The 11,951-nt window shown below is 40.3% G+C and overlaps 2 protein-coding genes across 2 annotated transcripts; one reads left to right on the top strand and one right to left on the bottom strand.

The window, feature by feature from the left end:
- Nucleotides 1-2: 2 nt before the first annotated feature.
- Nucleotides 3-1,313, bottom strand: LOC118772699 (arylamine N-acetyltransferase, pineal gland isozyme NAT-3-like). The gene has a single exon (XM_036521251.1). It carries the CDS (start codon nt 1,148-1,150, stop codon nt 248-250), a length of 903 nt encoding a protein of 300 aa, XP_036377144.1. The 5' UTR covers nt 1,151-1,313; the 3' UTR covers nt 3-247.
- A 1,020-nt stretch (nt 1,314-2,333) lies between these two features.
- ropn1l (rhophilin associated tail protein 1-like) lies at nt 2,334-11,451 on the top strand. Its single transcript, XM_036555219.1, has 6 exons — nt 2,334-2,360; nt 2,750-2,888; nt 3,238-3,361; nt 3,543-3,704; nt 5,322-5,497; nt 11,382-11,451. Exons 2-6 carry the CDS (start codon nt 2,758-2,760, stop codon nt 11,449-11,451), a joined length of 663 nt encoding a protein of 220 aa, XP_036411112.1. The 5' UTR covers nt 2,334-2,360; nt 2,750-2,757.
- The last annotated feature ends 500 nt before the right edge of the window (nt 11,452-11,951 follow it).

Below are 11,951 nucleotides of genomic sequence, written 5' to 3'. Positions count from 1 at the left end.
AATTTAACATTTTTATTAGGATCCTGCTCCAGTTGTAATAACCAGTAAAATGTATGTTATTATAATTTGGCATTTGACAACCCATAACTGTGCCGGGCCATTTTGAAAGTGGCTTGACTTGATCACTCTGTGATTATGTAAACATTTGTTAAACGTTTCCTTGCATGAGTACATGTAAATGTAGCGATCTGCACAGGTTACAAATATCAAATTAAGTCCAGTGTGTAAAATGCAACTAGAAAAAATGTTAATAAATGCCAGCAGGTGGAACAATGTCCTCATCTTTTGGATAGATGGCAGAGTTTAATACTATGCCAAACCTTTCCCTCAGAATACCAGGGATTTCCTTATCGGTCAGATCCTGGGTGTGCTTTGTTGTCCGTCCTCCTCCCTCAGTGGGGATACTGGTTACGATCAGCTTGCGTCCCATGTAGCTCACTCTTCCATTGGGCAGCAGAAGTGAGCAGAGAGACTTGCAGTAGAAGACAGAACTTTGAGAGCTCTGATGGTAATGACACATGGCCTTGAAATCCTCCCGCTGCCGTGCCTGAAGGGTGAATTTGTACAGCTCAGTCCAGCCCCTACAACTGTTCTCCAGGTTCATCTCTATCCCGTCACCTCTGCACGCCAGCAGTCCCTGACTGTCCGTCTCTCCCAGGTCTTCCTCTGCAGTCTCCAAAAAGAGGATCTCCCCTTCATGCCTGATCCTGAATACTCCGTGACCCTGCTTCTGAGGCTCTTCTGTCTCAAGGGACATGGGAACTTCGAATCCTGCCCCAAAGCCCACATCACAGAGCCACCGGTGCCCTTCCAGAGTCACCATAATGATCATGTGATCGAACGGTGGCCCATAAACACCGGTGATGCGGTTTTTGACTTGAGCTGAAAGGAGAGTGACCTCAAACCCCAGCTGGGACAGAAGCCAGGAGAACAGGCCATTATTCTCAAAGCAGAACCCTCCTCTGTGCTGATGGATGATTTTGTCATAAAGCAATGGCAGCTCCAATCCGACCTGCCCTCCACTGTGAATGGTTAGGTTTTCAAATGGTACAGACAGTAAATGTCTGTGATGAACATGCTGCAGAGTCGCCAGTGTAGGCATCATTGGTCCAGAACAACCAATCCTTAATAAATATTTTGCTACATCCATTCTACACAGAACACTAGTTGATATAACTGATCAGATATTTAAGATCAAAGAAAATAAAACAGTAAGACACTTGTTGAATATATTGCTAAGTAGCTGACTATTCATACGCAGAAACAACGCAAACTAATGGTAAAACTAGGTAGCAGGCGAGCAGTACCAAAGTGACGACGTTTTCTTAACTCACATAGCGAGTTGGGTGGTCGTTAGCTCGCTCTTTCGTGTCCAGTACTACTGTTTAGAAGCATTCATTTGGCTAATATTAACGATACAAATCAGTTAGCTACGTGCGCTGTGACAGTAACGTTTTGCTTGATATATGAACGCCTTGAGCAACTTTCATCTACAAACCTTTGCAAGTTGTAGACTATGAACCCCGGATAGTCAGTCTATAAATGACGTTTGTCATTTCCTGGTCATCATATATCAAGCTGCAACCCACTGCCACCTGGCGGGGTGAATGGCGTAACGTTACAAGAGGTGAGAAATCTTGACGTTTTATGTTTCATTTGCTGATCTACTTTTGAAGAGTATTCTGTTGGAGAAATTCAGAGGATTTAAAAGGCGTTGTGTGAATAAGGGCCGTTAAGCGACACCCTGTAAATCTACTTAGTTCGGCAGCTGGTGCAGTTGTGGTCATGTGGTTTTGGAATATTTGTAGCTACATAGCTAGTTTGTTTCTTTTCTTTCCTTAAACGTTAACGTATTTGAAGTTGTTTACCTTATGCCGACAAAGCTACCTTGCGCCCTAATGCACAGTGCAGACATAATTACTTCGATGGGTAATGTTAGTTAACTGGAAGGCAGAAACTGCAGAAATACTCGGTTCTTCCTTGCTCCCCCTGAGTAAGATACTCACAAAACAATTTACACAAGGAAGACCACGTACTACACATCCTTTCTTGGCAAGTTCCGGTTGTCATTTTAATGTTGTGCAATGAAGATCCTGTTTGGTCAGGTCTACGTGCAATGATGCTGGAGCAGAAATAGTATTACATCTTGGTAAGTACTCACTATAGTATTTCTGACAAACTTAACGTTTCGGCAGTTGCTAGGATCACCATTCAGCAAACATCCCGGTTGCTACGACACTGGAAGCTGTACTATTTTACGTTACATGTGTTGATAGTGCCAGGTGCATTGAACATCTTAACTTGAGCATCTTAAGATTTTGATTCGTATATTTTCAACAGGGCTTTTCTGATATTTACAGGTAAACGCCAGTTGTTACTGTTGCATGTATAGCTAGTTAGAAGAGCTAATGAAATCATACCAACGTTGATGACTGAATGAATGGATGCAGGGAGTTTTCCTGATGTTGTTTCGAAATACTAGTTATAAATTATGTTAACTGTAGCTACCAAGCCAGCTAACTAGCGAAGAACAAACTTCCCTAGTTAAACGATAAAATAATTATTTTCAAACGATAGCTGCAGGCTTGACAACTCTAACGCATTTATTAGCTTCAGGAATTCCTGTTACACATGAATACGTGAGAATTAGCGACTTTGTAGTTAACGTTTACTAACTTGGGGAAGGTTTACCACCTGCTGCTTTTTAATAAACCAGCCATGTGTCCCATTACATTCTTATTTTTGTTAGCAGCGAAAATGCCTCTTCCAGATACGATGTTTTGCGTCCAGCAAATCAACATTCCTCCTGAGCTTCCTGACATCCTGAAACAGTTTACCAAAGCTGCCATCAGAACGCAACCACACGACGTGCTGCAGTGGTCGGCTGCGTAAGTTATCTTAGCCAACCTTACAGCATCTGATAGCAACGCAGGGCTGTCAAGTCGGAGGACCCGACAGCAGCGTTAACCACATGAGTTTTTTTTTACCTGTCAATGCCTGTCATAGGGAGTTCACTTGCTGTAGTCAAACCTCAGCAAATTCTCAATTCATAGATAATGTTAAGTATTCTCTTTATCCCTGTTGCAACTGCTGTTTTAGATACATACATCAAAACGCATTACAATCAACAGTGCGAGGTGCTGTCATTTACAACAGGTTTCTAAAGAAGCTTGCATCTTTTTGTGTCTTACTTTCTGATGAATGATAAAATATTATTATTTATTATTTCGTCATTAGGTACTTTTCTGCTCTATCGAAGGGAGACATTCTTCCTGTTAAAGAGAGACTTGAGATGCCCGTTGCAACACAGAAGACAGATACAGGTCTCACACCAGGGCTTCTGAAGACTCTACATAAACAGGTGCCTCAAAAACTGTTATTTAACTAAATTACACCAACTTTGTTAACTGGGAGTACTCCAGCCCTGGGACATTTCTACTGTAAACAGTTAAGACACATCTGCCTACGTCACCATTTTTACCCGGTGTTGTGGTTGGAGTTTTTATTCATTGAATTTGGTTTCCTCTCTGTGGGTGTTGTAGCTTGCACCAAAAGAAACTGTTACGAAGGAGGAGTTATGTCAGAAGTGGAAAGGTCTTTGCCTGCCAAAGGAACAACTGGACAACATTCTGGCTCTTGGAAACTTTGCTACCAGCATTGACTGGATGCAGTTCTTTGCTCTGGGTTGCAGTGCCTTAGGTGGGGTGAGTGTGCAAAATAAAACAATACTGTTATTTTTGAAATTAGCTGTGTACTCCTAATACTGCAGCTGAATAGGTTTTTTCTCTGTAAATAGTACAGCATTACAGTTTTCTTCTTACTTGCCCAGTTGGGCTAGTGGGTCTGAAACCTGCTAAATTTCTACTTGCTCAGATATGGTATAGTTTGACTGTAATGTAAAGCATGTGGAAATGACAGTCTGATCAAATGTGTGTTTGATTTGTGATTTATTCACCCCATGGACAGATCTGTTGGACCTTACCTGGAGTTGTTGTGGCTTTCTGTGTTGTTTTCTGTAGTTAAACATGCAAACTCTTCTCAAAATGACTAATGTTAATGTATTATATTCTTTAAACTGAACTGTCTCCTATTTAATGAGACATAAGCGAGGGGATGAGTTGTTCCAAACTGGAGACCTTAAGTCTCACATTAGGATCAGCGTTGCATTGCTATCATTGTGCTGCTTCTGTTGGTGTGAGAAATAAACATGGAACAAAGGAAGTTTTTTCATAGGGAAAACTTAGCGTTAGCTACTGGGGGAATGAAGTTGAAAAAACAAAACAGAGTGCTGTGAAAATCAGTGCCAGAGTATACCACAATGCGTTCTGAAAAGACATCATGAAGCCATTCCTTATTGGGTTAATGAAAGAGTGCTGTCCTGGAATACACTTCAGACTTCAGCACAGTCTGATCACATTTGGTATTTTCTGGCCCTTGGAGGAAAAGTCACCCTGACACATACGGAGTTTACAGAAAGTACTGTCAGACACAGAGGAAAAGGAAGTGGACGCAAGCAGCAAAGTTTCAAATTAGAAATGGGAGCTGGTTAGAAACCGAAAGGGCTGCAAGAAGCTGTAGGGGAAATGCATTATTTTATATCATTCCTTTAAATATATTCATAGTCCTGCATGCATGTCCTTTTCATTCTGACACTAGTTCCAATGCTAAATCTATTCATTTAATTGACAGGTAGAAAATTTAGACCAATTCACACATTTTGATTAAAAAAAAAAAAACTAGGCAAGGTTAAAGTAATATCTTGATTAAATACCTGGTTTGGGGATAGTAAATCTTTGTTCAGAGCTGATTTGTACAAAATGATCACACTTTGTAAGTCATAATAAATGTAAGAAGGTGCCAGGGGGTATTTGCAGTAAATTACAGTTTGCTGTTTGCTGTGGGGAGTAATCCATCAGTGATGAATTCCAAACAGCAGTGAAAGAGATGTAGTTCTCCTTATCCACCACACAGTGGTAGTGCAGAGCTTCATCTGACAGGCACTCCATTTTCTACATAGAACATTTAATGCAAAACCTTTTTTTTTTTTTTTTATACACAAGACAGTCCAGTATAACAATGAGATGCACTTCTCATTTATGTTCTTACGCAGACATACCTACCTAGAGCCAGTGTCATAGTCATATGTACTATTTATTTATTTATTGCTTGTGAGTGCTCTGTCAATACATTACCTTCAAACCATAAAGATGAACACCTGTACATTTTTTGATGTGAACCAACACTGTTCTACTTCAATGCATTGTAAGAGGCCCCTGGTTTGTGACTCATGCTGTGTCCTGCTTTGTGCCTATTCTCTGCAGACTATTGTCAGTGCCATGAAGCAGGCCTGTGAAATCCTCACCGAGGACCCAGAGGGGGGTGCTGCTCGCATCCCTTATGACACCTTTGTCAGTCTCTACACCTATCTGGCACATCTGGATGGGGAGATTCCCCAGAACGCCATTGAGGCTTTCCTAGCTGGCCTGCAGGAGGACGTGTGAGTAAAGTGCACCTGGGGGCCACAGCCCTTCTGTAGGGATCTGATGCTTGACTCAACCATTGTTTTTCACAATGTCCCTGAGAGCACTGTGTATCTGTCTGTCTGTGTATTTAATCACATGTAATTCTCATACAAAAATAGATAATCACAAAGGGCTTCACAGAACTTATGTCATCACAGAACCCTATATAGAATATTATAATCTAGTAGAATTTCTGAAGAGCAGGAAACAAAATGAATTTGTTTACAGTGTTGCTATTATTAACTCATAATCAGTGTTGGGGAAGCTACTTTGAAAGCATAGCTTTGCAAGCTATCAATTACTTCACACTGGAAGAAGTTGAACTATAGCACTATAGAACTATAGCTACCCTAGGGAGAAATGTAGTTTGGTTAACTAAAGCTACTTAGAAAAAGTAGTTCAAACTACTTTGTAAAAAAATGATCAAATTGACAATGTACATGTGATACGAAATTATAACAAAACATAACATAATTGTTGTCAGACGAACTAACGCTACAGACTTTATTTAATTAGACTAACCTTAACGTTCACTGAATTAAATCACTTGCCTGTATGTAATGTTACAATGTGGCTAACTTATCTAAACTTCGCTAAATTGGCTAGCAAAGTCAATGTTAATACACTCACCTTTATATGTGTTCTTAGATTTGTGTTTGACGTCTTTGCAGGAGAGAGTGTATTTACTCTCGGCTTGCATAGCTCACAAGTAAAAACGTAGGTTTTGTCGGTGGAGCTAGTCAGTGTCATGCATTTGCTTAAGTATGGCCATGGGGATTCCTCCTCAGGCTGAGATTCGGGAGGTTTATCCATGATGACGTTGTCGCTGTGTGAGCACTGAGCAACGGCCGCCCTTTTGCACATGCACTACACAAAGGTCAAGTGTGCAGTGGTGGCTGCCTGACTGCTGGGCATCCCTTCACAGCAGACAGGATGAAAGAAAAAGGGGGCGGAGCTGGTCAAAGGGGGTTCAATTACAGTAGAGAAGCAATGGTAAAATAAAAAAAAATCATTCCTTTCCTTTATGGCCCAAAATTGTTTGTAGAATTTAGTGGTTAACTACACAGAAATGGCAAAAAAGTAATTTGAATCACTATACAAATATGAATGTAGTTGAACTACCAGCAAGCTACTGCGAAATGTAGTTAAACTACTAGTTTAATTGCATGTAGTTCACTACTCCCCAACACTGCTCATAATGCTGAGTGTCAGCTCTGTTATCACGAATTAGGTTTTAAACACCAGCATCATTTTCAGGACCCATCTGTTGTAAAATACCCCTGAAAACATGTTTGAAACATGCTCTCAGGTTGTTTCAACTCCCTTAATGCTATGAGGGCTCCCTTAATGCTATAAGGATTGGTTCAATTTTTATTGATTTAGAAAAATCAGGTCCTGTGTTTCATACCATCCTGCAACCAACAATCCTGTATGTTTTTCCATTTCCCAAAAGATGTAAAACAGTTGCTTGCTGTTTTAATGTAGTTCCTATCCTCAACAGCATCTGAATTGGCTAGCTACCTGCTGATATTATAAGTAGTGACATGTACAGAGATTGTGGAGGGTAACTTGTCATAATGGAATGTCAACTGCAATATTGTCAATGGTAGTATGTTGCTTTGTTTTTTAAGCCCGTAAGCCTCTTTGTGCAGGCCAGATTCGTTTTAGCTAAACCCCGGATCCTGCAGTGGGCAGAGTATTTTCAAGTGACTGTGGAAGACGCTCAAAATAAATGGTCCACGGGTGGTTTAAGTATTTTTAATTTTGTAATCAGATGAGGTCCAAAACAAATGTGCAGCAAGTCAGGTGCCGTTGAATAATTACACGCTACATATTAGACTGTAATTTTTCCAGTGAAAGCTGTAAGGGTTTCTCCCACTCCCGCTAGTACCCTTTTTAGGGTCCTGGGTTAATTCAACACCAGTCTGCCCACCCTGCAGCCATGGGTCCTTTTCAAGGCTGGAGTCCACAACAGTCGTCATTTTTTTGAGCTGCAACCCAACTAAGCAAATTGCTTAACTAGCTTGCTTACTCTGTGTCAGCAGAGACAAACTGTGCTATGTGGCTACCATGGAAAATGGAGAACTGCAAGGGAAGGGAAGGATTTTGTAAGAGACACGCATCTGGGCTTTGTGACTGTGACATGTTCCCTTGGAGGCAATTATTGTTTGCAACTGTACAAATATCAACAGGAGATGTAGCAAGCTAAGCAACAGTATTAGATATGACCTTACCTTAACTTCTTAATGAGTGCTCCTTATGCTTGTGTTCAACAACACACCTTAGGTCCCATCAAAGGAGAAAGTGTGAGCATATCCACTTACTGACAGTTCTTCACATTTTATTAACTTAGACTTTCTAGGTTATAGGAATCTAACAACATAACTGGTGGTAACTAACTCACTCCATCATCAAAGCTTTTGCTGGAGAATGATAATAATCCCTGTACCAGCACATAGACCTAGCTGACGCAGGCTTTGAAAATGAATTACATTGAATACTTTTCCCTAAAAACATGGAACTTGTATCATACAGGATTGAAGAATACAAGATAATTACTAAATGTGTGTGTAATACTGTGTGCATGTGCCCCAATTCTGCATAGTACTGTTATATGTCTCATTTCATCACAAAATGCTGCGTTAGAAGAATAAGAGGCTTACTTGAAATTAAATAAGTAGCGGTGTTATTTGTGATTATAGAATGAATTGCTGGTAAAAGTTGACTCTCTTTAAAGATGTCTGCGTTTGTGTTGTTTGATGTGATTCACGGGGTAAAACAATGGTGCGATTCAAGTGGCAAATGGCTACAGTTTTAGAAAAAGTGACTTAATAGGAAGAAAATGAAACCAATGAAATGAAAGGAGATCATGACAAACAGGAGAGAAGAGATAAAAGAGAGCAAAGGAAGTCAGCAAAGAAAGTTACAAGAGGTGATAAGCACCTGTGAAAAAGATTGCACAGATTTGTCGCTCCTTAGCCCATTTGAAATATTCCCCAATAAACCACTATATGGGCAAAATATAATACAAAATACAAGAAGACTGAAGTATAGGACCTCAACAATAAAGCACGTTGTGATCAGTGCCATAAAATGACCTAATCTGGTGTATTTCCAGGGCATTACAAAATGATGAGGAAATATCCGTCTCTTGTTTTATTGGACCAGCACAATTCCCTAGATATCCCTGAAGTTAATGCCATCAGATATTTCACCTCGTCTGTTTTGTGGCTGGTGAGGTTTTCTGGCAGCTCATTGTTTAGGAACAGAAAACAGATGCAAATGTTAGAGTGTTGCTTACATCAACAGCATTTTTATGTAAATGCTAAAAAACAGCTGAACCACTGAAGCTATCTAAGCAACAAGTACTACTCACATAGGTATGTGTCATGATATTTTGTAGTATATGGGACAGGGTGGGAAAAAGCTTATAATACAAGGATTCCTTTTTGTGAACAATTTTTGTCATAAACAAAAAAGTCCACATGCCAAATTATCGAGGTTAGCAGCATGGCCAAACTGACTCACCAACTGACTCCATGTGTTGACATCACTATCCCTCTCTAATGAACTCATTATGCTGCAGAGCCCAGTTACACAAGTGGTAGGGTCTGTAAGTGGTTGAAAAAGAGTTTGAGCTTTGAGATGTACAGCCTTGTGTTTCATGAAATCATCTCTATTCTTGATCAGATGTGCAAATTGCAGGCTACCTGTAATAAATTAATGTAAAATCTGTAAAGAAATTATACTGTGGTTCATTAAAAAAAAAAAAGAGGTCAAGCAACCACCCCACATGGAAGGGGTTCTTGTCTGCCTTAGAGTGGTTCAGGGCCCCAGTTGGTGTTCTCTGCTAGTGAATATCAGCATAATGATGCCTCTAGAATGATAGTTTAAGTAAATTCAGTAGGATTGCTGAGAATTTTGAAATTGAGACTTTGCTTTGTTGCTCGTTGTCTTGGCAGACCACAAGCTTCTTGGCTGCAGGCCATATCTTCCCCATCCCTCATTAAATATTTCCCCATCTGCCATCTCCATACTGTGTTGGTAGTGTGATGAATATGACAGACTCTTCAGCAATCACCATGCATACAGTGCCATTAGTGTGTTTATGATGTGATGCAGCGTGATGTCAGCCAGACACGTTATACTTGGTTGCATGGCATATGGATGCCGACATGGGCCTCATGTATGTTTGTTGTCGTCTAATTTGTCATATAGTATGGCAGTGTTTGAAAGCAGTGATTACAGCCATTTCTATAAACCAAACCATGTACCAGGCTTTAGTTTGTCTAGAGTCAGCATGTAATTTCTTTAGACAGTTCTAGCCTTGAGACCAGGTAGTGTTCAATTTGCATTACATTTGATCACTAGGAAAAAATGCTGACGGTTTTCAAAATCTGAGTGTCATAAAGCATAAATTCATATCAGAATAACTCACTTGATGAGAGTCCATATTCTTAAGACTGCCCTGTACCCAAGCTATCTCCAATGGGAAAATGTTTTTTTTAAGTAAGTAAAACAATAAAATAATATCACATATATAGAAAATGAACCTTTTTCAGTTGGAAAAACATTCCTCGTAGCAACATTTATTGGTTCCAGTAGCATTACTACAAATACAGTCAAATTAACTCTTACTAGCATTAAATGCTAATAGCATAATTTTTTTTTCCTGTCTAAATTTCTTTTCAGGGGGGTTCATCATTGTTTTGTTTTATTTTTGAATTTGCTAGAACTTGTGTTTTACACAAGTATTGCATTAAATCATTGAGTCATCTGCTGGATGTTATTATGCCTTCATGGATGCACACAGTTGGCCTCTTGCTCTGTTTTATAAGAATAAACAGTCTGTTGCCATGTTGTGTGTGCTGCAAGTCAGGAGACAGAGCAGGAAATGAGATCAGGGGATTTTGTGTTTCCTGGCTGTGTGGTGGCGGGTCAGCAAGGAGGTAGGTTAGCAGGCTGCCCACTGACGTCCCGCAGCCCCAACTCCTCTCGGCTCACAGCTGGCCACTTCTCCAGCAGTGCTCAGTTCACCGCATCTGCATGCGATCCGGATAAATTCCCATAACCGCTGTGGAAGCTGTCTCATCCACTTCTTCTTTGCCTTCATGTCATATTCATTAGCCAATTTAAAATGCACTTTGCATGCCAGACTTGCCAATCCGTCTTATCTCTTCCTAAGTGCACTAATTGCAGTTCACTTGAACTGAGGGTTACACAACAGGTTGTAAATGTGATCTTGCTCCAGTTTTGACAAAGGAACGGCATGTCCAGAGAGGAGATGGTAATGAGAAGCATGCTGTAGTATGGGAAATGTCCGAGTTGATGTTCCTGTAGCGCTGAGTTTGGGAAATGAGAGTGCGGAGCGATAAAGAGCCCAGTGTGGAGGAGGGCTGAGGGTGTGAGTATGAGAGAGAGAGAGAAAAACAGCAGATCTCTGACGGCTCCAGGGTCGGTCACAGCTACAGGCCAAGTGAGGTTCTGCTTGTTTTTCTTCAACAGCTTGAGTACAAGTGTTTTGGTGTTCCTGCCGTCTCCTGGGAGAGCTCATGAATAGGAAATTGTTGAGCATGGCAGAACACCTCTCCAACTTGATCCATTTCCAGATATGAGTTTAATTGCAGCCATTACTAGTTTGCTTTCCCCGCCTAAACCCTAGAGATAAGCAGGGCATCAACGATTGTTGCCATTCCCACACCATCCTACCAGTGACTTCCTTCACACCTTATTTTCCAGAGGAGTTTCGTAGACATGCTGTGTGCACAAATCTAACTTAGATTGAGTCTTTATATAGTTATTGATATGCACTACTATATCATGCTATTGCTGAGTTGACTTTTATGTTTCTTCTTTCAGGGAACGCCAAGGAGGGATGGTGCAGCCAACAAACTTTTTTGGTCCCAGACGTGTTGAAGACATAAAGTAAAGCCTTACATTTACATTTTTCACTGTCACATTTATCAGATGCTCCATCTGAGGGAGATTGCATTCATAAGTTCTTATCCTGCAACGATTCAAAGTCTTACGTCACCAAAATCTGAAGCCATCGACTCATATGGACAGCGCTGTATGTTTGGCCTTAACTGACAGTAGGAGCAGAGCACAGTGCTCATGACCTGAGGGTCCTGAGTTTTAATTTCAGGTGATGCACATTAATTGTGCCCAATAAAAAAAATAATTTATTATGAATGCTTTATAGAATTGCTGTTTGCAGTGTTGTTTGAAATAGAATCGATTATAAAATGCTATATCAAATGCAAGTCCACTTATTCCAAGCAAGGGTTACAATTACATACCATGCAAGGCAATTTAATAATGTATGTTTTAGTTTGTTACAGAGCATATGATTGAAATGAATCATGCTGCTAATGATTTGTCTCAGAAAAGGATAAACAATTGTTTTTCATTCTGCACAATTCAGCATTG

This window comes from Megalops cyprinoides, chromosome 2, assembly GCF_013368585.1.
Source record: "Megalops cyprinoides isolate fMegCyp1 chromosome 2, fMegCyp1.pri, whole genome shotgun sequence".
In the NCBI taxonomy this organism is placed as follows: domain Eukaryota; kingdom Metazoa; phylum Chordata; class Actinopteri; order Elopiformes; family Megalopidae; genus Megalops; species Megalops cyprinoides.
This window is presented reverse-complemented; position numbering and strand designations above follow the sequence as displayed.